The sequence below is a fragment of the Hydra vulgaris genome, chromosome 12, assembly GCF_038396675.1.
Source record: "Hydra vulgaris chromosome 12, alternate assembly HydraT2T_AEP".
In the NCBI taxonomy this organism is placed as follows: Eukaryota; Metazoa; Cnidaria; class Hydrozoa; order Anthoathecata; family Hydridae; genus Hydra; species Hydra vulgaris.
In genome coordinates this window covers 22,715,036-22,742,352 of record NC_088931.1, presented here as the reverse complement: position 1 = coordinate 22,742,352, position 27,317 = coordinate 22,715,036, and the positions used below count along the sequence as shown (strand labels likewise).

Here is a 27,317-nt window from a genome sequence, read left to right as displayed (position 1 = left end):
TTATATATACTTCTAACTTATTTTTTCCTCTTATCACGTCGATTGATGGTTTGGGGCTCCTTTGCTTAGAGTGGTGTTGGCGAAATCGAATTCATTGATCGAATAATGACAAAAGAGGTTTATACTGATTATGAAATGAAAACTGAGATCAAGCGCCAGAAGTGCTGGCTTATCTCGTAATTTTATCTTTCAAAAGGATGCAGATCCTAAACACACATCAAAGTTAGCTACTCAGTGGTTTAAAAAAAACAGTATAAAGATGTTAGATTGGGTTTCTCAGTCACCAGACCTAAATCTAATTGAAAATTTGTGGAATCTTTTTAAAATTAAAGTAGCTGATCAAAAACCATCTAGTTTGTTGTAATTAAAGGCAATTCTCATTGAGGAGTGGGAAAAATTTGATCCACAATGGCTTAAAAACTTACTAAATTCAAAAGATATCTAGCAGTCATTAAGGCAAAAGGAGCACAAGTAGACTATTAATTTTATGTTAGCAAAATAATTGGTAGGGTGTGGTAAGGGGTGATTTTTTTTACTTTTTCTAATTTAGTGGATAATTTTTGTTTTAAGTATAAGAATATTAAATTCTTGTTATAAAAATGTCTTTTGATATAAATTTAATATTAAAAAAAAAGTAATTGGGGTTAAAAATTTAAATTTAAGCATATAAAAAATTATATTACAATTTTAGAATGTAGTTATATCTAAAATTGTATGGTAGCAACACATTTTGATTTCAGAAATAATTTTTTTTGAAACAATATGGATAATACTATTACATAGTAAGGATTTGGTTTGAGTGCCACAACATAAAACCTGGCAGTCTCTGTGGTTCATGGTGCGACCCAAACAGAAAAAAACCTAAAACTGACATTTCGGCAAATATTTTACCTAAACCGATACCTACATTTCGGCTATTCAAAATTAATTTCATTGGAAAATTTTATTTAAAAATGCAATTTTACATTTGTTTTTTTTTTATACGTGTATTATGTTAAAATTGATTTATCGAAAGTTAACAGCTGGCAGATTTTCTCTGCAAAACTTGATTTTTTTGAGGTATTTTGTGAAAATTCTCAAAATTTTTATGAAAATTATCCTAATATTTTTTAAAATTCTTAAAAATAAATATTTTTCAAAATTAGATGAAAATTTAAAATCTTAAAAATTTTTTGGTTTTCGGTATTTCAACTGAAATTCTGCTTTCATAAATCAATGAAATTTTGCTTAAAAGTAATAAAAATGTGTTTTAGTCTGATTAATTTTCAAAAACTTTCTAGAATTTTCTGGACTATTTTGGATGTTTTTAGAAATCTCTGAAATTTTCTAGGATTTTCTGGAGCCTTCTCGAAATTTATGGAAATTAGTATGATTTAGACTATTTAAGCTTCCTGATTGAGCATCACCAATAATTATATATGAATCTGTATTGGCCAGATGGCAGTCAAATAATATAGAAATTAGCAAGATTTAGACTATTTAAGCTGTCTGATTGAACAACACTAATAATTATATATGAATTTGTATTCGCCAGATGGCAGTCAAATAATATAGAAGTACATTAGCACTTATATTTTTTATTGTTGCTTTTCAGAAATATATAGTATAAGTATTATTTAATCATATGAAAAGTTCTTCCACTACTAAAGAAAACAAAAAGATTTGAATGAAGAATATCGTACAATTTTATGAGTTACATAGAAAAAGAAGAACTGTTCCACTAGAAGATCACTGGAAGATAGCAGCAGTATACCACTCAAAATCCAAATTGTTGGTCACTATCTGTTCTGGGGATAATCCTTCAAATAGAGACACGAATGCATTAAGTAAATTGAGAAAGAAATAACAAGTTTATGGTAAAAGAAATTAAATTTTCTACATTTATTAATTTAAGTTGTATAAGCAAAATCAGATAGTGCTAAAGATGTACAATAAATGTGTAAAACAAAGAAAATACAATCCATTGAATGAAGTTTTTGACATCACAAAAAAAGATGATGAATGGCTCTGTGGTGAGTACAAAAAATTGTATCATCCTCAGATTAAAAACAAAGGACAGGTCAAGTATATTGAAAGACTGCTAGTTCAAAAACTATCTATCCATCCAAAAGAAGAAAAATTTCCTTTAAGTTTACATACAACGTCAACTTCCGAATCCGAGTCTGATTTGACTAATTTGCAAAACCAAAACAGTAACCAAATTAGTAACATTTTCAAAGTTATCAAAGCAGCAACCATTTGTCAGCAGTTATTCAAAGATTGGATCGACTTTCAGACACCTTCAGTCTGGTATATTCAGATCAGCTATTAAATAAGCTGTTAAACTTAAAGAAAATATGAAGAAAACACTACATTTAGAAAGCTGGTCATTGTACTGTGAATGGAAAAACAGATACTTTTGTTAAACAGCTTTTCTTGATGAATACAATTTATGGAAGAGTATAAAGATGATTGTAGCTGTCAATACGAATGTAAACATAGGAAGAAATAATTGTATTGTCAGTCAGTTACAAAGATGTTTTACTGAAAAGAAACTGGTATAACCACAATTCAATGGTTGTCAACATCATGTTCTTGACCAAGTCCTTAGTATAGTTATGGATGAAAAACGAGAAGAAAACAACATGTCGCCCAATATCTAATATCCTTTTATCTTGGAACATGTAAAGAACTACAAACAGCTCAGGAAGAATTTCAAGAGTGATAAAGAAGTGATTACTCTAGCAGCAGATTGCATGATGATATCAAATTTTATTTAACTAGGCTATTCTGCTTTTTTGAAAAATCTGAAATTTCCTTAAGTAAAGTTTTAAAAAATACCTAATTTAAAGTAGCTCTTTTTGATAATGACTCAACTTTATACTCCTGTTATGACAAAAAGTCTTCTCTTTTTGATTGCTTAGAACAGGCAGCCGATCTTGAATCTGATCTCACTTCTGTAACTGATTGGGGCTCACAGTGACTTGTAAACTTTAACTCCAACAAAACTCAGCTATTTACTGCAAACAACTATCGCAGTACTGCTGACATTCCTATATTGGTGAATGGCAACCCTCTCATTGAGTCCTCTTTATTATACTTTCTTGGATTATCATTAACCTTTCATGGAAACCATATATACAATTAATTGCTAAGTTAGCATCTGATAAGGTTAGCATCTAAGAAATTACTTCTAACCTTCTCTTTATTGTGCTCACTATTTTCGCTGTCCTGATTCCATTCTCTACCTCTACAAATCTTTTATTCCTCCCTGTATGGAATACTGTTGTCATATTTGGACTGGTTCCTGACTCATACAATCTTCAACTTTTTAAGTCTTCTGTCAACCGTTTCCTTGCTCCATAACTCTTTTTTTTTCTTTCTAGTAACTCCCAACTTAGTAGTGGTTGCTTGCAGCCTTGTTGGACATTGAATCAGAATGAAAAAAAAAAAAATGCAAGATGGAATTCCTGAGCTATACTAACTTTTTTTAATTAGCTGATTTATTCTTCTGCCAGAGAATAGGGACTCACTACTTGACATTGGTAGAATCAGTTAGCTGACTAAATGTACAATGCAGATAATTATTGAAAGCTAGGTAGCAGTTTGCACGGTCAGGAAAAAGTGTTAAATTCAGTAAAAAGTTTTGGAATTAGAAACCATTGAGACTGAAAATTCCCAGAACAAATCAGTGTGGCTAGAATGAGCAATCAATAGTCATCAAGATCTTTTTGACATCTGTAAAAATAAAGTGTACCCCCAGCTTAGATTTATTTTGTCTAACAAAGCATAAGAATCGTATGTTACACTTTAATTAAGCTGAATACTGCACACCATTTTTTTTATATATACAGTAGCTTTTCATACTTGTAGAATTGCTATTAAAGTTTGTAATTTTATATTTTTTTGTAATTTAGAGTGTTATGATGTATCAATAAACTATAAAATGCTTAAAAACTACTTAATAACTCTCCAATTAAAAATATTAGAATTAAAAAATAAGGATCATAAAATGGTTTGAACTTTTATCTATACGTATATATTGTAAACTCGAATTTTTGGTTTGTGGGTGATGATTTCAACAAGAAAATCTAATTGTTTATTTCATTACTTTATTACAAATATTCAGCAGTTTATGACCCAGGAACATGGGCTCATAAAAATGTCTTAACCCTAATATACTAATATATATATGTGTGTGTGTGTGTCTATATATATATATATATATATATATATATATATATATATATATATATATATATATATATATGTACATATATATATATATATATATATATATATATATATATATATATATATATATATATATATATATATATATATATATATATGTACATATATATATATAATATACAAATGTATGTATATATATATATATATCTAACACACATAATTGACGGTCAATTGTTTTTTTTTGTGACATTCAAAAAAAAAATTTTGTTTAAATTTCGTCTTAGTAATAGTTTTTAATGACTGAAACTTATACACACAAAAATAACTTAATGTTTGAAAACTAACCAACTTGTAATCTTTTAAAAATAATAGCTCTAAATTGAATCAATGGATTTTTTAAATTTAAGCTTGCACCTAACTAACGTTGAAATTAACTGCAACTGTTTTTTATTAAATTTTTAAAAAAAGTTTATGTCCAATTGATTCAGTGTTGAATTTTTTAAAGGTCAAAACAAATTTTATAAAAAACTAAAAACATTTAAACTGATTACTTAATGACTAAAAATACTGAATACTAAAAGAAATTATTTTATAAAATTCTACTGAAAAAATGAAAGTGTTATTTGTCTCTTTATTTGCTCCCATTAAGATAAGTTGATGTTTGATGATTTTATTGCAATCCAATATTAAAAAGAAAAAATGTGCCAACGCGCAATTGATGAGGGAATGTCCATTATGTCACGCTCTGGGGGTAGTGGTTTAGTGATGACTTGTACGGGACTTGTTACCAAAGACTTATGTTGTCGTGACGAGGAGTGGGAGGAAGTCAAAGATTTTATTGATGACCCCTAATTTTAAATTTATTTAAAAATAAATTCATTGCAATAACTTCAAATTGGCAGAAAGCTATGAAAAAAATAAAAATTAAAATTAAATGAAAAAAAAACAAACAGAATAAACAAAGTACAGTTGGAAGAAAAAAATGTTCTCAGCTTCACACTAAAATTTTAAATAATAATTTTATATCTCTGATTTTAATGAGCAGGGATATAAAATAGTTTTTTAATCTCTGCTCATTAAAATCATTTTAAAAACTGCTATTGTTAATTAGTTATTAATAAAGTCATTAACTCTCGTGCGTAGTTATGATAGGGCCTATTAGAAAATTTAAATTCGTCCTTCATTGATTATTTAAATAAATCATTCATTTATTACATTTGCAGCAAAAATAAAGAAATTTTAAGTGAAAAAATAGTGAATAAGTTCAGTTAAATGAAAAAATGTTCTAAGTTAAATACAGCAATTATTATATATAGATCAAAAGTTAGTATGGAGCTATAGGGACATTGTGTATTGAGTTTTATTTACTAAATATTATTTATATTCAGTAAATAAAACGCATTTATAATATTTATTATGTATTTGTAGTAAAAGACACATTAATCATTAAATTTCCTTTTAAAAATTTGCTATTTGCCATAAGGATATATTTTTCTGTGTTCTTGTACACAGCGTAATAAAAATTGCTTTTGCTCCTCTTCAACATTAAACTATGAAGGTCTTGCATTAATTTAACTGCTCTATCTACCATATCATTAACTGCTCTCAGGAGAGCAATTGAATGCAATCAACAAGCTAAAGGGAAGCTATTGACACTGAGATCTCAGTATCAATAGCTTCCTTTTAGCTTGTTGGAACGAATCATTTGACCAAAAAGAAGGGCTTTTCTTTAGAAAACTGTCATCAATTTTGAGTTGATTAAATAAGAACTTGCTTTTGACAGAAACAAAATCATTGATGTTTTTTCCTGATATTAAAACAGAAAAAATGGTTATCTATTGTATGGTAAACTATAGAAGAAAGTTGAAGCATAATTTACATATAAGATATAACAAAAAGTGGGCCACAAAATTCTTCTTTGGATGCAATTTAATGTTTATCATGGGCTGATGGGTTTTCTTGAGCTAAGTTAGCAACCATTTTTCTTTAGTTTCTTGATTAATATCATCATCAAATAAAGACAAAATAGATACTTCATCTGTCAAATACCATTAATGCTGACAAAACTTTTGTAAATCTTAAATCCTAAATTTCTTTTCTGTACCTCCACCATGAAATATTATTGAAATCTCAATTAATTCATGATTCTAGCAATTTATTAATTTTTGAAACACTTAAACAAGCCTTTCTGTAGAGATTTGTATTTTTTCAACATTAACATTTTTCCAGTTTTCTAAGAACTTTTTACACAACACAATGGGCTTGTAGTTACTTGGCTGATTTTTGCTTCAAACAAATTTTTTGATACTAGTTCCTAGATATGATGATGGCAAGCAAAAATAAACATTTCTCAATCCAGTTTTTGTTCAAGAAGCACACATCCTCCATTTATATGTATTTGAATTTATATGTATTACATCCTCCATTTATATGTATTTGAAGCAGTAGCATCACTAAAAAGAAAACTCAAGATTCCAGTTGATAATGGAATTCTAAACTGTCAATAATTTGTTCGTTATCATTGTATGAAATAATTGTGAGGCATTCTTTTTTAGATTTACATGAATCTAGAGCCAGCAATAGTTTGTCATCCCAGTAGACAGTTATCATATCTGGGATATTGTTTTGTTAATAAAAATTGCTTTTGCTCCTCCTCAACAGTGATTAAACGAAATGAGTGATTGCGGCAACCAAATTTGGAGTTATGAAATTTTTCTGTATACAAGTTTTAGGCTGCGCCTATTTACTTGAAAATCTATTATTTTAATTTTAAATTATTTAAGATGAATTTTCAAAAGATGATGTCAATGGAGCTAACAATGTAAAATATTTAGCACATCTGTAAGTTTTTTTTTCACTCCAACTAAGCGACCAGGCCAACTTGGTTCTCTTTGGTGCTCCAAAAAGATCATATCTTCATTTGTTTTAATAATTAAAATAAATGAGTTGATTCGCTTCATTGACAGTTTATTTTTTTACTTTTTTTTATTTTAAACATCTTCGCTTTCAACAAGGCTGCAAGCAACCACTAATTAAAGTTGGCAGTTACTGGAAAAGAAAAGATGAAGATTGTAGAGCAAGATAACTATTGACAGACGGCTTAAAGGATTGCAAGTTAAATGAATCAGGAAAGCAAGATAAAGGAAGCGAATTCCAAAGAACTGATGTTCAAGGAAAAAAACTAGACGAATAAGTGTTTTTGGAGCACTTAGGAACAGTCACAGAAAAAGGATGAAACTCAATTGAATGACAAGTAACAGGAGAATGAATTTTAGTAGATGGCACAAGAGACGCTAGCTCTTTAGAGCAGTGCCCATTATAGTATGTGTAGAAAAGAGAAAGAGAAGCAACATTACGACGATGTGATAATGTTTGGAGGTTGGCTGCAAGAGTAGGTCTAACTATATTTACAATGCGTTTTTGCACCTTGTCTAAAAGAGAATTGGCATCATTAGAAGATCCGCCCCAGAAATGGCAACAGTCTTCCATACAAGGCCGGATTTGAGTTTTATAGAGATAGAGAATAGAATCCACAGTAAGAAAGTGTCGAGCTCGATAAAGAGATGCAACCTTAGCAGATGCTAATTTTGCAACATATTTGATATATGGTTTCCAAGAAAGATTGGAAGTAAGAATTAATCCTAGAAGATGAAGAGTAGATGACTCATTAAGTACATTACCGTTCATAAATATAGGAAGATCTAAATTATTGCAATAACGATTGACTGAAAAAAATTGAGTTTTATCTGGTTAAAGTTCACCAGCCACTGTGAGCCCCATGCTGTAGCAGAAGTGAGATCCTTTTCAAGCTCAGATGCCCCCTTTAAGCAATCAGAGAGTGTTGGCTTCTTATCACAACAAGAATAAATGGTAGTATCGTCAGCAAGCAATGCCACCTTGTGATGTGATGAATATCTGGAAGATCGTTGATATAAATTAAAAAGAGTATAGGGCCAAGGATGGAACCTTGAGGAACCCCTGAAGTTACAAAATAAGAAGAAGGGTGCTGTACAAGAGAACACTTCTGCAAGACTATAACAGGTATGTTGTCTGGGCCACAAGCTGTAGAAGAGTCTAAGCAGAAAATCACTTTAGATACAAAAACTGGAGTGATACAAATGTCAAGCGATAGATCAACCTGTTTGACAGCTAAATCAGGAGATGATATTGATGAAAAGTTTTTAGCAAACAGTTCAGCTTTATCTTTAGATGAGGTGACAAAGTCTGAACCATACAAGAGAGGTGGAATTAAAGATTTGCCCTTATTATTAATACTATTAAAGATTCTCCAGAAGTCATGAGAGCCTAATTTTTGAGATAAGATACGAGATTTCATGACCTGAGAATAGCGGGCTTCGGCATTAGACAAAACCTTTTTACAATGGTTTCTAGCAGTAATAAACAGATATCTGTTTTCTGGAGAATTGTTTTGCTGATAGATATGGAAGTAATGTTTTCAATTGGCAATTGTAACAGCACAGTGTGAGGAAAACCATGGAGGAGAGTGAGGCTTGACCTGGTTGAGAGGGAACAAAAGGTTCCATGCCAGCCTGAATCCACGAAATTATGTAAGAAGCACATTTGTCGACAGGAAGTCGAAAAATTTCTACCCAAGGGCCATCACAAAGAATCCCAGTCAGCTTTAAGGTAGTTGTAAGAGGTACAATAATAGGGGGATTCAGATGATGAAAAAGAATGAGATATTAGTTTTAGAGAGATCAAACTGTGATCAGAAGCTCCTAAGGGTGAATGTGAAGAAACTGAGCACTGACTAGGATCAGAAAGCAGACATAAGTAGAGTAGAGAAGTTAAATGATTCGGGTTGTCTGGAAAGCGAGTTGGAAATTTGACTACTTGAGTTAGGAATTGAGAAAGGCAAAAGTTGTGGGCTTTAATGCCTGCAGAATCACTGACACTAGAGCCAAGCCATTCAGTGTGATAATCATTAAAGTCACCGACAACAACAATATAGGCTAATGGATAAAGAGAGAGGGCTTGGTTAATATGATCAGAAATAACATCGAAAAGAGTTTGTCTTGTGATGAAGGAAAGTAATATAGAACAAAGAGAAAGGTGATAGAGTGAAGTGGTGCTAAACCAAAGCACAAGAATGAATTGTCTGTGGATTCGAACCTAGTTTCACGACAAATGGGTGAATTCTTACGAATGTAAATGCCCAGGCCAAGCATGTGACTATTGGTGTCTTTACGAATCAACACCATCAACACTAAGATTGCAAGATGAGAAAGCTGAACTCAAATTAGTCTCACAAAGAGCATGTCTTTACGAATCAAACCATCAACACTAAGATTGCAAGATGAGAAAGCTGAACTCAAATTAGTCTCACAAAGAGCAAGTAGTTCTGGTGAACTTTGCAAGAGATAAGACTCAACAGAAGAAAAGTTACTTCAAAGACCATAAATAATAGTGAATGATAAGTTTAGAGAACTTGGTGATGATGATGGTTTTTTGTTTTTTATAATTTTTGGTACTTTATTCATTTTTAAATTTGTTGAAGAACTTAACTCAAAGTATAGTTAATACTCAGAACACTGCTTAATAGCCCAAGCAATTGCCACATTACTATTAATAAACCCTAAGCCGTAACAAAGGTCTCCAAATGTGGCCTCGGGAATGCACATCAAAAGTACAAACAGGGATTGATTGAATCAGCCTCTCTGGGAGCTACCATAGAGTTCAGGAAACCTGACTACCAGCCTATATCCCAGCCGGCCTCAGAACCATAAAACTGAGTTTTAGAGCTGTACCCTGATTAGGAGATAATAGAATGAGTTGCCTCGTCATAAAAAAAGAGATACAAGTGACCCATGCATTGAGTCAAGAAGATCTAGCATTCAACATCCTAAATTGAAAATAATATATTAAAAATACGTCTGCGTCAGCCTAGTAGATGAATTGTTAAATTGACTTTACAAATATAATGGAACAAAACTCACAGTATTTGTCCATTAGAGGGAAGTTTTGAACTGGTGATTTGATGTCTCCTATTAAAATATCACCTTTTTAGAACTTTGTAACTCCACTGACATGTTGACTACTCAAAATTAATGTGTTTACTAATAAAATAAATATAAGTAATAACAAGCAAGCAATACAAGTTTTCTGTCACGCCAAACCGTGCAAGCACAGATACATTTTGCTGCAAGTCGGCACAGGTTGTTGTGATCCTAAGTACGCAAAACTTTTTTTTTAAATGTTTTGAGACCATTCAAGCAAAATAAGAGAGTATGCATTAGAAAAATTTAATTTTTATGGGACACTCTAATAAATATGTGTGTGTGTGTGTATATATATATATATATATATATATATATATATATATATATATATATATATATATATATATATATATATATATATATACATCAGGAATGCGGCGTCCCAAAAGGACTCTGGCTTTATATCTCTACTTTTTACAAGTCTGTAGTGTCCAGAAGCTCTAAACATGTTTGTTGACTTATGATCTGCTATAAGAAAAAAATTTATGAGAATTAATGACTTGAAACTTATTGTTTTTAAGTCCAGTATACATATATATATGTATACTGGACTTAATATATGTATACATATATATATGTATACATATATATATGTATACATATATATATGTATACATATATATATGTATACATATATATATGTATACATATATATATGTATACATATATATATGTATACATATATATATAGGTATACATATATATATGTATACATATATATGTATACATATATATATGTATACATATATATATGTATACATATATATATGTATACATATATATATGTATACATATATATATATATATATATATATATATATATATATATATATATATATATATATATATATATATATATATATATATGTATATATAGGGTTATGATTTTTAAATAATTTTTTATAATTAGTTTCAACTTTTGCTTAAAAGTAAATGTATTGGTTTATATATATATATATAGGGTTATGATTTTTAAATAATTTTTTATAATTAGTTTCAACTTTTGCTTAAAATAAATGTATTGGTTTATATATATATATAGGGTTATGATTTTTAAATAATTTTTTATAATTAGTTTCAACTTTTGCTTAAAAGTAAATGTATTGGTTTAAAATTTGCTTTTCAACTGAGCGAATAAATGATTTACTTGAACCATAATGTCAAATTTGTCTAGATTTTTTTATTTGTTGTTGTGTCTAATATTATTATTTATACTTTTTTATATTTTTTTTAAACTCAGTTTCAAATTTTTTTGTTTTTTTGTTTTGAGTTTTTTGCTATTAAACATTTTTATTTCTATTTTTTAATTATTATTGGTTTTTGTTTATTTATTTTTAATTTTTTCAAGAGCTGATCTTATTACAGAACACGAAGGTAAACCATTACCTGAAAATCTTCATATTGTTGAAGACACACCCCAAGTACGTGGATTGCAAGCTATTATAAGGTTTTTTTTATAGATTTTTATAAGTTTTCTGTGGCTAAAAAATTGTTTTATATATATATTTGTGTGTGTATATATATATACATATATGTATATACATATATATATATATATAGATATATATATATATATATATATATATATATATATATATACACACACACACACGCACACACACACATATTAGGGTGGTTCAAAAAGCAATATTTTTGATATATATATATACACACACAAAATTAATATGAACACTTTCAAACAATAGAAAAATGCATTTTAGTATGATATACCACCCTTTAACAGTTATAACTGCTTGATTTTAGAAAATAATAGACTTATACAACTTATGAATAGTTTCTAATCAGTTTTTATCAATAAGGTTTACTTGATGTTGTAGCTATTTTAATTAGATATTTTCTTTCTTCCACAACCCTGCCATCTCCTTCATTGCAGCAACTATTTAGAATATTCTAGAAATTTTATAATACCTTCAAGAATGTTTTAGAACCTTCCGGAGCCATCCAATATTGAGAACCTGGTAGAAATTTGTAAAAGGTCTTCTGAAACAAGGTCTTTTCTTTGATTTGTATATTTGTTTATTTATGGTTCAAATGGAAATTGTGCAAACATGAGTGACTTTAGAGTCATAAAATTAAAAAAAAAAACAGCACAGCCATACAAACTACAGAAGAGTACAGAAAGATGGATTATGAAAGAATGTAATCTACAATTTTTTTCCTTGATCAACTATGATCAAGGAGAAAATTGTTAGACAGACAAGAAGTGATCACCTAGAAATGACTATTTGGAACTTTGTAAACTAACAGTGGTTATACTTGGAGAGAAATCATCTAATGGGTTTGTTTTCTACAACCCAGGTATCTTTTAGAAAGCTTGTTTGGGTGAACCTTCTTAAAAGTGTAAAAATGCTCCTGTTTCAACATCAGTTACAGTACTCCTTGAAAGTTCTGCTTAAATTCAGCAATTTGTTTAATTTAAATTTATTATTTATGTGAAGGCTTTTCTTCTTAAACTCAGAATTTTCCCAAACATCATCAAAGATAAAATGAGTGATTGCTCAGAAGTTCATAAAAGCCACAAAATCCTCAACATTCCAACTTTGAAATCTGTTATACATGGTTTGCTTGTAACCTCATTACAAACCAGAAATGATTTTTTGGCTTCTTTTGTTTTTCATGTACCTTGGACACTTTTCAAGTTTCTAGATTTTGATGATTTTATTTATGCCTCAATTTTCGAGAATATGCCTCAATTGTTTGATGACTTTCTCAAGCATCAAATAGTTAAGAAAACAAATCAAAAAATCAACATGAAGAGCGCTTATGAGTTTTGCAGATGGTGTTAGAGCTAAGGAAGTTATGTACTTTTTTTGAAAAAAAATTAAAAAATTGAAATTTCCTCTTAAAAATATTAAAATATTAAAGTTAAAACATAACATCTTAGATTGATTTAAAAAGTGAAAGTAATATAACTTGTTAACTATGATAATAAATGTAAAAAATATACAAAAATATGTCAAATATCCAATAATCTTAGAATAATATTAGAATAATCAAACAACTCTTTAGGTTGCTTCACTTGTGCCATCTACTAAAATTCATTATTGTGTTACTTGTCATATAATTAAGTCTCATCCTTTTACTGTGACTGTTTCTAAGTACTCCAAAAATTCTTACTTATCTAGTTTTTTTCCTCAAACATCAGTTCTTTGAAATTCTTTCCCTTTATATTGTTTTCCTGATCCTGATATAATTTGCAATCTTTTAAGTCATCTGTTAATCCTTATCTTGCTTTATAAACTTTATCTTTTCTCTTCCATTGACTTCCAATATTGGTTACTTGCAGCCTTGCTGGAAGTAAAGATTCTAAAAAAAAATACAACTATTTAAAATACAAATAAAAATACACTAAGTTTCTTTGTATTGCTTGGCATGCACATTGTTTCGTTTATTTTTATTTTTTTCTTCTTCTAATAAAGAATAAATAAGAATGATAAATTTGTATTAATAGTAATAAATAAATTAATAGTAATAAATAAAAAACAGATTTTATAGATAAAAAGATAAATTAAAAGTAATAACGTAATAATGTTGGTTTTTATTATAGTTCTGGCTCATTTTATGTCAAATCAGCAGAAAAACCAAAAAATTGTCTCCCCATGTTATATATTTTGCTAAATTTTATTTATGTTAGGGTTTATGAAAACTAGGAAAATTCAAAATTTGAAACCTCGAACTTCTTATGGTTCTTGAGATATTCAGGTTTTGATTTTCTTATTTATGCTGACTCAGCATTTTTTGTAACATGCTTTTTTGTTTGCATTACATGCTTCATTAAACCGTAATATTTATTGAACAAAGTAAAGTATCGGCCTGAAATTTTGTACATAAACATTCTTTAACGTGGCAGATTTGAATATCAAGTAAAGTTGATTTCAGAGTAAAATGACCTCATAAATTGAATATTAAAGGTACATATTTTGGGTATTTTGGCAGTCAAAATATTGATCTACTTGGGGCCATATACAACTTAAAATATAGGTTTAAACCATCACTTTTCAAGCAAAATTTATTATGCATTTTTTGTCTCTTCAAATACAACCTTTTATATAAAGCTTATTCAAATGCATTAATTAAATCAGCATTAAATTTATATATTATTATTTATCACAAAATTACCTATATCTTAATTTTAAGTAGTAAAAAGTAAATTTTAAAGTCTTTTTGATGTCAATAATAAATTTATATATTTATTCTAATTTTTTTTTACCTGGGTACAAGGTCATGGGTAATTTTTCCAAATCCCCCTAAAATCAAAGAAAAAAAGTTTACCTTATAAAAGCAAGTAGCCAGTTTTTTTTTTGGAAGCTATGGTAGAAGGGTTGGGCTTGTAGTATTTTTAAAGTTCTGTTTCTTATAACAATATTTTTACTAGCATAACAAAGTTATGAAGTCTATTAACAACTTCCTGGCTTTGTTGCCAGAAAGTATGTAATAGACTTCATACTAAAATTATACCAGTAAAAGTATTTTTTGTTTGTTTGTTTTTTTTTGTTAAAAATTTTTAAAATTTTTTGATGAGGCTTTTTGAAGTAAAAATTAGAAATAGTAAATTTATTTATTAAACCTGATTTTTTCTTTACAAGAAAAAACATTATTTTTATAAGTATACAAACTTCATTTGGTTTTAATCTAATTGCAATAATGATTTTTTCTCTTTTATAAATACAGCCTTTTATTTCCTCGCAATAATTTCATTTGTTCTGTTTAGTGCTGCAATGCTGTAAATATTAATTTTCATAATGCTGTAAATATTAATTTTCATAATGCTGTTAATAATAATATATGCACATAATGCTGTAAATATTAATTTTCTAATGATAGTCTAATTTCAAATAACTAAATAAAATCAATACATAACTTTATGAACAACGCCAACACAAATAAATCACTAATGAACATTAAATTACAAATTTTTAAATAAAAATAAGAACAAAAAATACAACAACAAAAAAAAACTTTTAAAATGAACAGTATAAATAATTAAAAAAAACAGATAATTTATAAAAAGTATAAATAAACAAAAATAAGTAAAAACTCAAACTTAAAAAAATCTTTAAAATAAAACTTGTTCACATCAAATTTTAAAATGTTTCAACTAATTAAAAACATTAAAACAAATCATGTGAAATAATACATGAATACAGTAAATTTCTGTTTACCAATGATTGGCATTGTTTAGAATTGTTGTTTTAAAGTAACTTATACACAGCAATATGAACCAAATGACAATACACAAAATAAATAAAGTTTTGGTTATGTGGTTTATCTTTAACTTTGTTTACACTACTGCTTTTTGCATCTGTTCAATTAGCACCTAGTTCAACTTGGCATTTGCTGATTTATTTTATCTGGACAATTTTTTCAATATATGTTTTATTTCTACCTCTAAAGTATATAAACTTTATTATAATTTAATAATAATTTTTTTTACCAGAATATCTAAAATAGATTTTAAATTATAAAAATTAAGAAAACTCAATTGGGATCAAGGGTGCATACCTGTATGTTCCCTTGATCTATATGCACTCTTGATCCTATGCATGTATACTTGATCTGAATTCAATTTTATACCATGATTGTGTAAGAATTGTTTTAAAATTGTTAAAGAATATGAATAATAAAATATAATAATATATAATAATAATAATAATATATAATATAATAATATAAAATCAATGGCCTAAAAATAATAATTCTGAATAATAATTTAAAATAAATGAAGTTTTTTATAAATTTATAAATTGTTTAAGTTATTTTATTGTTTCTAACTTTGTTATATATATGTATTTTTAATCAGGAATCGAGATGCTACTCGTGATGATTTTATATTTTATTCAAAAAGATTAATGAGGATACTAATGGAAAAAACAATGTCACTTCTTCCGTTTGAAGTGAGTATTTTTTATATTTTATGTTAATTTACCTCCTTTAGGCTAAGAAGGCCACTACAAACTTGACAAGCAAGGTCGCTGCGTTGAGAAACAAGTTGGCCCGGGTACTACCAGGGGTGTGATGGGGATTTAAAGAGTAACTAAAGTTTTGGAATTTTTTTCGTTTAATGCAAACATTTATTTTGTTGTCTATTTTATCATTGTTGTCAGAATTTAAAATAATTTTAAAAAATTCAAGGCTGTTTATATAACAAGTTTGGTGTATCCAAGCTATACAGGAAACAGTTCTGTAATATTCACAATGCTTCCATAGCTTCCATTACAAATACTTTATCAATAATACTCATAAAAAAATGTTTTGCAACCAAATAGGTTATGTAATGTTTGTGTTTTTATATTTTCGCAGCCATACACATGTGAAACTCCTCAAGGTAGCAGTTACAATGGAATGAAACTTAAAGGATGTGTAGGTTATCTTAAATTTTATGTTTTAACAGTTCCATAGTTTAGTTCATATCCAAATTAAATCAAAACTTTTTTTTCCTGTTTTAGTTACAATAACAAAACAATAAAAATTTTAATTTAATTAGTTAAGTAAATAATTTGATTTTTTTATGTGTTAATATATATTATTTTCATTGAGTGTCTCTTTACTGTAATGCTTTTTTATTTGTTCTTCTCCTTTTTTTTTTTTTTTTTTTTTTTTTTTGTTCTTTTGTCCTTCTTTTTTTCTAAAGTTTTCTTCAATTCATTTCTTGATTTTTGTAACCACACTCTTCAATTCCAGAGAAATCAGTTAATCCATTGTTAGACATCCAAATCACTCTGACTTCTCTATATATTGCTCAATCAGTTTTTATACTATTATTAGGTCTTTGAGTCTTTAATACTAATTCTTGAGTAAAGCTGTCTTACAATCAATACAGGTTTTAGTTTTCTCATTTTATTGCTAACCTTATATTCTTCATTAATGACCTTTCCAGAAAACCATTTATCCAATTTGTTACAAAGTTAGCATCTGCAAAGGTTGCCTCTATTGTGTTCTCCATTTTTTTACTCCTGATTCCATTCTCTGCGTTAATGAATTTCTTATGTATCCTTGTTTGGATTACTCTTATTATATTTTTGTTGGTTCTTCTAAAGATGCACCAAAAATATAAATGTAGATCCAACATAATCTTAGTAATTTATAGTATTTAATTTATTAAATATATAAATATTTTAAAAAGGTTGATTCTGGTTCTGATTGTGCAAAAATTGGCTGAATAAGCTAATGCTGAATAATTAGTACATAACTAATAATATACCTTCATTTACTTTGCTTAGTTAATATAATATACTTTAATCTACTTTGCTTAATTCCAAATAATATTTAATCAAAGTTCAGCAAGTTTGTAGAAAGTCTATAAAAGTTTATTTAATTCCAAGTTTTAAAAAAGTTTTAAAAAGGATGTATATTATAAAATATGTAATAAACCTCAAAATAGCTGAAACATAAATAAATATAAATTGATAATAAATAAAATAAATAAGTATATATTGTTATAAAGTTTAAAACAAAAAGTTAGTGGTTATAAGTTAGTAATCATTAAAAGAAAATTCAATTGATCGTTCAGTTAAAGCCTTGTTAGCAACTTGGTAATATTTTCGATTAAATTTAATCAAAAAAAAATTTATTGATTTAAACTGTCTAGCTTTGTGGAGTATCTATCCTTCGTGCTGGTGAAGCTCTAGAGGAAGCGTTAGTATCTGTGAAAAGAGATGCAATAATTGGAAAGATGCTGATCCAAACAAACATAAATACTACAGAGCCTGAAGTAAGAGTTTTTTCTCAAAATGTGATTAAATTTTTAAAATTAAATTTCTCGAGATTAAATTTTTTATTTAAATTATTCTTTATAATAATTTGATTTTTCAGCTTCATTATATTCGCTTACCAAAACATATTGAAAATCATCAAGTCATTTTAATGGACGCTACTGTTGCTACTGGTGCTGCAGGTAAATTTCATTTGCAATATTTCATTTCTATACTCTAGAGAGTTAAAACTTTAAATCTTTTAACTAAAGTTTAGAATTTTTTGATTTCTTAAACAATATGAGGTTTAAGTTTTTATATTTTGCAAAAGAATATTAAAAGTGGTAAAAGAAATAATTTAAAAAGTTGAATTAACTTTTTTTTATTGTGCGTGTGTCAATATATAGATTAATAAATATAAATCTCAATAAATACCTATTTAACTGTGCAATAGATGTTTTAATGATTTCATACTGAAGTAGCTATAGCACTTTATAACATACTAGTATATGCAAATGCAGTACATCTCTTACAGCAACAACAAAATAGAGTTTTTCTCATTAATATTTTCTTTCAGACAATTTTTTAGAGAACGTATAAGTTTCTTTTATTTTATTTTTTAGAAAACATATAAATTTATTTTATTTCATTTTTTAGAAAACATATAATTTTATTTTATTTTTTAGAAAACATATAAATTTATTTTATTAAGAAAACATATTTTCTTTTATTTCATTTTTCAGTTTTTGAGAAAAAGAAGTGAAAGAAAAAGAGTACAAAATTTTTTTTCTCTCCAAATTTTGTTTTTGATTTTTTATAAACTGAATCTCTATGCAAAGAATTTTAAGGAGTGCATTTGCGTTTTGTTTTTTTTAAAGGAGTTTTTTTGATATATTAACAAATAACCTATAATACAAACTTACAAAAAATTATTAACAAATATTAATTACAAAATTACAAAAAAATATTAACAAACTACAAAAAAATATTAACAAATAACCTATAACATAAACTTATAACACTTAGAAATAAAATTGAAAAATGTTGATCAAGAGTTATAAAGATTTTAAAGCATAAAAAAATTTAAAAATGCAATAAAAAACAATAAGGTTCAAGATTGTTATATCAATGACAAAAAAAATGTAAAGTTGCTTCTAAAAATATTTTCTTTGATGAGGTTGTATAGAAATCAAGGTCTTCTTTGATTCCAGATCCCAGTGAAAATTTATTTTATTTTTATACATAATTTCAAAACATAAAATAAATAAATGGTTATGCAAAATAATGAACAATAATTTAAACGCTTTTAAAATAATTTAAAGTAAAGCTTGTTCCATTGAATGATTATAGCCAAAGTACTTTAAGATTTTGAAATTCACACAAACCTGTTTTTTTGGAGTAAATAGGGATTGCATAAAATCACCTAAAATTTCTTAAGTAGCTATAAGAAATAGATAAACATAACAAAATAAATATATGGTATAAATATATAACAAAATAAATATATGATAGTAAAAATTAAATCTACTACATTTTTCTACATATTTATGTATTGATAGCTACATCAATTATTTAGCACAACTTGACATCGGTAACTCGTATTCAAACAAAATTCTTGTAAAGAGCGGAATACCTCAAGGGACTGTTTTGGAATCCATCTTATTTTTAGTTTTTATAAACACTGTAACTTCATGTATTGATGGTGATTGCAGCATTAAGTTGTTTGCTGATGACAGCAAGTTATATTAAGCAAGCAATGGTGGAAACAACATACACCTTATCAATACCTTAAAAAAATTTTCAGAATGGTTAAAATTTTGGCAACTTAATATAGCAACCAAAAAATGTTTTCATCTAAGCTACGGAAACAGTTCTTTACCATTAAATTCATACTCAATGAACATTGATACATCTATTAAATCTATAAATTCAGTTCAAGATCTTGCTATAGTCGTATCTTTGGAATAAAGTTTTCGAATCCCTGTTCTTTCGTTGCAAGCAAAGCATATTTTTATTCCAACTTACTTTTAATATCCTTTATCAGTAAATGATTCCCAGCTTCTGATCAAAGCCTATAAAGTTTATCCTTTGATTTGTAAAGACTCCAATAGTTACATGCTTGGCCTGGGCTTTTACATTTGTAAGAATGCACCCATTTGTTGCGAAACTAGGTTTGAATCCACAGACTATTCTTTTATATGCTTTTGTTAGCACCACTTCACTCTATGGCCTTTCTCTTTGTTCTATATCGCTCTCCTACATCTCAAGATTCTCCAGAAGTCATGAGAGCCAAAAAATTAGCTCTCGTGACTTCTGGAGAATCTTTAATAGTACAAATAATAAGGGCGAATCTGTTATTCCACCTCTCTTGTATGGTTCAGACTTACCTAAAGACAAAGCTGAATTGTTTGCTAAGAACTTTTCATCAATATCATCCCTTGATTCCACTAGTTGCGTTCTACCTGATTTAGCCGTCAAACAGGTTGATCCATGGCTTGACATTTGTATCACTCCAGCGTCTGTATCTGTGATTCGTATCACTCCAGCGTCTGTATAAGTGATTTCCTGCTTAGACTCTTCTACAGCTTGTGGTCCAGACAACATACCTGTTATAGTCTTGCAGAAGTGTTCTCCGGAGCTGTTGTTTATACTTTTAAAACTATTTAACAAATGCTTATCAGAGTCTTATTTTCCAGCCTGCTGGAAAACAAGACTCTGATAAGCATCCCTATTTTCAAAAATTCTGGAGAGCGATTTGATTCATCTAACTACTGTCCCATTAGTCTTCTTCCTATCATAAGCAAGATTTTTGAATCTTTAATTAACAAACACTTAATCTCTCATCTTGAATCTAATAACTTACTTTCTAATCATCAATATAGATTTCAATCTTCTCGTTTTACAGCTGATTTGCTAATAGTAATAACCAATAGGTTTTATCATGCATTAGATAAAGGTGGAGAGGTTAAGGCTATTGCTCTTGACATTTCTAAAGCTTTTGATAGAGTTTGGCATCCTGGTCTCCTCAATATGCTTTCTTTCTTATCTGGTAACATTTTTAATATTATTGAATCCTTCCTTTCTAATTGTAGAATAAAAGTTGTCCTCGATGGACAGCATTCTTCTTCATATCCTGTAACTTCAGGAGTTCCTTAAGGTTCAATCCTTGGTCCTATACTCTTTTTAATTTACAATAACTATCTTCCAGATATTCTCGCATCTAAGGTGACATTGTTTGCTGATGATACTACCATTTATTCTTGTCATAATAAGAAGCCAACACTCTCTGATTGCTTGGAGGGGGCATTTGAGCTTGAAAAGGATCACACTTCTTCTACAGCATGGGACTCACAGTGGCTGGTGAACTTTAATTCAGATAAAACTCAATTTTTTTCAGCCAATATATTTAATGGTAATGTTCACAATGAGTCTACCCTTCATCTTCTAGCATTAACTCTTACTTCCGATCTTTTTTGGAAACCATATATCAAATCCGTTGTAAAATTAGCATCTGCTATGGTTGCATCTCTTTATCGAGCTCGACACTTTCATACTCCAGATTCTTTTTCCTGTCTCTATAAATCTCCAATCTGGCCTTGTATAGAATGATGCCCTTTCTCTTTTAGACAAGGTGCAAAAGCGCATTGTAAACATAGTTGGACCTGCTCTTGCACCCAACCTTCAACCATTATCACATCATTGTAATGTTGCTTCTCTTTCTCTTTTCTACAAATACTATAAAGGGCACTGCTCTAAAGAGTCTAGCGTCTCTACTAAAATTCATTCTTCTGTTTCAATTAAGTCTCATCCTTTTTCTGTGACTGTTCCTAAGTGCTCCAAAAACTCTTATTCCTCTAGTTATTTTTCTCGAACATCAGTTTTTTGGAATTCGCTTCCTTCTTCTTGCTTTTTTGATTCATATAATTTGCAATCTCTTAAGTTGTCTCTCAATCGTTATCTTGCTCTACAATCTTCATCTTTTCTCTTCCAGTATCTTCCAACTCTAATAGTGGTTGCTTGCACCCTTGTTGGAAGCAAAGATGTTAAAAAATTAAAAAAAAAAAAAACAATGTTTGACCTATTATAGAATCTTGTACCTCTGTGTGGAATTCCTGTCTTTTAAAAGATACATGTTGGTTACAAAAGGTTCTGAAATCTTTTACTAGAAGTGTTTGTAAAAGATGTCATATTCCTTTAAAGATTACTCTTCAATACTCAATATCTTCAGTTTAGAATCTCTTCTAAACTGAATTCTAAATTTTATTCTAATGCTGTAGAATAAAATTTAATCTTGTAATGACCTATAAAATTATACACAATCTTGTCGATCTATCTTTTTCTGAGTTTTTTATAATTGTACCTTTTTACAATTCCTAAAAGATGACATGCCCACTCATCAAATGTAAAAATGATACACAAAGATTTTTCTACTGTGAAAAAATAATCAAGATATGGAATTCTCTATCTGATTATATTGTTTACTCATCCACTTTGTCTTTGTTCAAATCAAATTAAAAAAGGTACAATGTTCATCACCATCCACACTATTTTAACTAGCTGTTTTTTTTTGGTGTTGTGTAAGAGTTATTTTGATATTACCTGTATCACTTTTTTGTATTTCTTATTTTTAAATGCAAATAAATCAGATAATAGTAATAATAATAATGATGATAATAAAAATAATAATAATATGTTGACTAAGTTATTTTTCAGGAATGCACACTGCCAAACTAAGTACAGTCACTTGTCAAAGACTAAAAATAATTTGCTCAAATTAATATTCAAACAATATTATTTTGAAAAGGTGCTAATTTGAAAATCTGTATAAAATGCACCACTTTGTTTAACATACGATTAAACTAGCATAACTTACTCTTTACTGATAAACAGATACATAAAAATAGAGTTAATGAAATGAGTTAATGAATTTTTTTTAAGTGTAATCTGGCAATGGTTAATTAAACAATCTTCTGTATCGTGAAACAAATTTCTGTATCGTGTGAGTGTGAAATACAACTCACAAAAAACAGAAATATTTTTCTTTAATTTCAAAACTTTCTTTAAAAACTTTCTTTAATTTAAGAGATTGTTTGCTGTCAAAGTATTTTTAAATTTGCTCCATAAAATTAAAAAAAAAAAAATAGCAATATCATTTATATATTGTAAATAAAATGTTAAATTTTATTCATAATATATAAATGAAAACAAATAAAACTTTCTAGTCTTTCTTTTTTAATTTGTAAAAACCTTCAAAATTAATATGATTTTATATTACATAAAATCATATTAATAAATATGTTACAAATGTTTTGTTTGATATTTTAATTATTTTGGTTTAAATCATTTAGCGCTGATGGCAATAAGAATATTATTGGTAAGTTAATTATTTAATGATTTTAAAATGAAAAATTACAACTTAAGTTTTTTTTTTCCTAATTTATTATGTTATGATTCATGATCAGGATCATGATGTTAAAGAAGAAAATATATATTTTGTGTCTTTGATCATGGCACGTACTGGAGTGTATACAATTGCATCAGTTTTTCCTAATGTTAAAATAGTAACTGCTTCTGTAGACCCAACAACAAATGAAGAGTATCATATAATCCCAGGGATTGGTAAGTAGACAATTTTTCAGCAAATTTTGCTAAAAACCTAAATATTTCAGTTGTTTTTATTTCTTTTTAAAGCGACTTTCTGATTTTATTACTTGGTAGAACTTAGTACAAATCTCAAAAATGATTAGATAGAACAGGGCTTCAGTACATACATTGGTTATTTTATAGCCTGGTGTTGCAAAGGAGTGCCGCCACATCGGCTGAGGATTCAGGCTGGAGCAGCAATCTTTTCTTTCATTGTTTTTCGTTTTTTTTTTCTTTTTCTGAAATCTAAATATCGATTAAGCTATTTCAAGTTAAGTTTTCTAATTAAATTTTTAGAAGATTTCTTTTACAATTATTTTAAGATAAATCCCTAGTTTTTGAGACTGTTATCCAAAATCAGAGATTCAAGATCATTTTTGCAATTTCGAGATAGGTCATGCAATATTTTAAAATCTTTTTTGTTAAGATAAGATCTAAATTAAAGTTCCCAATTTTAATTTTCTATTGCATGATGGTTAAAGTGTTATTTTAGAAATTTTTAAATACTCAGAATACAGAAAATGAAATGTTTAGGTGAGGAACTAGGGCACTAAACAAATCCCAAGCTTTTCAATGCTTACACCAATAAAAACAAAAAAAAATCAAACAAGAATTTCAGTTGTTAAGAGATCAAATTTGACGAATCCATAAAAAATCACTATTAAATAGCAAGTATACTTGTTTTAAACCCTGTTGGATTATTGTATTACAAACTAAAATAAAAAATAATTTGTGATCTTTTAATGAAGACTACAATATTAAGCATAACACCTGGAAAAATTAAACGAGAACCAATTTGATTTGATGAAATTCATCTTTTGACCATTATATTATAAGTACATCAAAAATCACAGTGGCGAAGTAGTTCCTAAAGATGGAAACTAGAAAATGGTATGCTTTTTCTAAAAAGTGGTACTTAATTAAATCCGACAAACTATTGACATATTTGTTGTCAGTTCTTTGCAGATAACCAATTTATTTAAATTACTCAATAAAATAACAAGATAAATAAATAATGAGACTTTAATAGATGTCAGCTGTTTTGAATTAGCAAAAACCTTGGATAAGGTATCACATATAAAACCTTGGATAGGGTATCACATATAAAACCTTAGGTATGGTATCACATATAAAACCTCAGATAGGGTATCACATATAAAACCTTGGATAGGGTATCACATATAAAACCTTGGATAGGGTATCACATATAAAACCTTAGATAGGGTATCACATATAAAATTAATCTAGAAGTTGAATTATTATAGCTTCTCAAACAAAGCAAATGATTGGGTTACTAGTTTTTTTGTCTAACAGAAAAAAAAAGAGAACTGTCAGCACACATTAGAATGGGAAGAAGTTTTAACAGAAGACAAAGAGTGGTTTTAGGTCAACACATCTGACTGGAATAAAGTTTTGACTGGTGTTTCTCAAAAGAAAGGAAGATATTAGGACCTGAGGTTGTACCATCAGTATTTCCATTTCTGCTAAGTTAAAATATAGTAACACCAGTGCCTTGTTCAACTAATTTTTCTTCTTGCACATCACATTTTTTTCATGACTGTGTTGTGTTCACTTCAATATCATATATGCTAAGAGATCAGCTGATTGCTAATCAATTATAAGTTTTTACTTCACCTTCTAGTTCAAATAATATCAATACAGATTTCAATGACATTTTACAGATCAAAACAATGCTTTCAGCTTACAAATCTCAAAAAAAAAATCAGCAAAAGCATTTGCTCCAAAAAATTTCATGTAAAAACTTCATATGCCCTAAAATTTTATTATAAAAATGAAAAATTGCCAAATCCTACTTGGAATGCTACTAATTATTTAATAAAAAGATTTGTGGAAGTTTGAAAAATAGTAGATGCGAAATCTCCAGTTGTTGGTTCACACAAACGAGACAATTATACAACTGATTCTGAACCCATTACGCCAAAAATTAATTATTTTGCAAATTTTTTAATTATTTTGAAAAAGTTCCCAATTGCGTATCTTATTCAACCTATTTAGCTTTTATACAGATGTGTAAATGCCTTGTAGATTTTATTGAGCATATTTTATCCAGAAAGTATGATGTGAATTGTAACCTACTAGGAAAGCTCTAATATGATCCAATTGAACAACGGTTCGTTTATTATAGGCATTATTCAGGAATTTTGACAAAAAATCTTGAGAATATAAATAGAGTTTGTTAAATACACATGCTTCTCAGTTGGGTGAAAATGATATCCTAAAGTTTCAAAATCTAAAATCAAATATAAATGATGATCATCCTTATTTACTTATGATACTGTAAATATTATTTATATTTTTGCAGGTTATTGCTCCTGAAGATTGTTAAAGCTCCATCAATATTTTGGTTTCAATAACCTATTTGTTGATAACAGTTCTGGAGCATATTTATTAGACATTCTAAAGAAAAAGCAAAAATTGATCAATTGTTTAATGACAGTAATAGAGTAATAGAAGAAAACGACCAATTTAGTTTAACGTTGTGTTTACTATTATAAAGCGATTTTGTAGCCATTTTCAAATCTGATCATTTGAGATAAAAATTATATTTATGTGACATTAAAATAAAGCTTATCTTAACAGGACAATAATTAAATGGAAAGCATTAAATGTTTTATGTTTAAATAAGAAACTAATTGGTTTATATTTAAAAAGTTGGTTCGATTTCTAACTTTTTTATGTATAAATACATATTTGCTTCCCACAAGACCAGCTGTACTGATGAACAAGTTGAGCCCGTCAGTTTCAATAACGGGAGAGTTTGAGCTATGTCCCCCTCGCCTATGAAATGAGCTACCACCTCACTACTACCTTATAAGTACAATTTTTTCACTAGTACCCCTTAAGTTATTTAAATCATGTACACTGTACATTTACATTGTACTCTGTACATGTACATTGTGCATTACATTGTACATGTACATCATGCGCACTACATGTACATTTAAATCATGTACCCTACAAGTCATTTAAATCATGTACATGATTTATATACAGTTTATCATTAGATTTTAAACAATTTCCAATGTGCTAGAATTTTCGAATACTACATAAACGCTTCCATGCGACAACGATATCTGTTTATTTAGAAAACTGTTTAGAGAATTCTGCCATATGAAGCTTGTTTTTAGCAAACGAGAACTGTTTAGTTTAAAATCAGTATTGCGATTTATTTAGCATTAAATTGAAATTTTTGTTTTGTTTGCAGGTAACTTTGGAAACCGATACTTTGGTACAGACGATGACTATTAAGATCTTTGCATGAAAAAAAAACCTTGTTTATTTTTTTTTTTTTTTTTTATTGCATTATTTTTTGTCTCTTGGAGCATCAAACGATCAAAGAAATATCATTTTTTTTAAGTTTTTTTTTAATTTATTTTTTAAAAGATTTTATATTATTAACAAACAAAAAAAAAGTTTATGCAAATTGTTCATATTTTTTTGGTATGAAGAAAATTATTTTTAAATATTAAATATTGTTAATCAATTTAAAAGTATTTTTTAACATATTAAGGGTTTTTATAAATATTACCAGTAGTAATTTAAAGTGAATAACTAAGTCACACAACAATTTCAATCACTAATAGCAAGATCAAATTAATATTAGTATCAGCAAATTCAATTTTCAATATTTCAATAGCAAGATCAAATTAATATAGTAGTAAAATCGCTGATTTAGGCCCCACCCTCCTCATAACCCTCTCCCCTCCCCCTCATACCCCATTGTACGCACTTGTATGCTTTCAACGAC

At 28.0% G+C, this 27,317-nt stretch overlaps 1 protein-coding gene across 1 annotated transcript in view; it reads left to right on the top strand.

Annotated features, from left to right (window-relative positions):
• Window positions 1–27,053, top strand: part of LOC100214615 (uridine-cytidine kinase-like 1) — a 66,273-nt gene extending 39,220 nt beyond the window's left edge. Inside the window, exons 12-19 of the mRNA XM_065812576.1 lie at window positions 11,542–11,640; window positions 16,015–16,108; window positions 16,515–16,574; window positions 17,803–17,925; window positions 18,027–18,108; window positions 23,254–23,279; window positions 23,368–23,524; window positions 26,775–27,053. Of these exons, the coding sequence (XP_065668648.1) occupies window positions 11,542–11,640; window positions 16,015–16,108; window positions 16,515–16,574; window positions 17,803–17,925; window positions 18,027–18,108; window positions 23,254–23,279; window positions 23,368–23,524; window positions 26,775–26,818 (685 nt within the window). The 3' untranslated portion in view covers window positions 26,819–27,053. The remainder of the gene's footprint in view (window positions 1–11,541; window positions 11,641–16,014; window positions 16,109–16,514; window positions 16,575–17,802; window positions 17,926–18,026; window positions 18,109–23,253; window positions 23,280–23,367; window positions 23,525–26,774) is intronic.
• The last annotated feature ends 264 nt before the right edge of the window (window positions 27,054–27,317 follow it).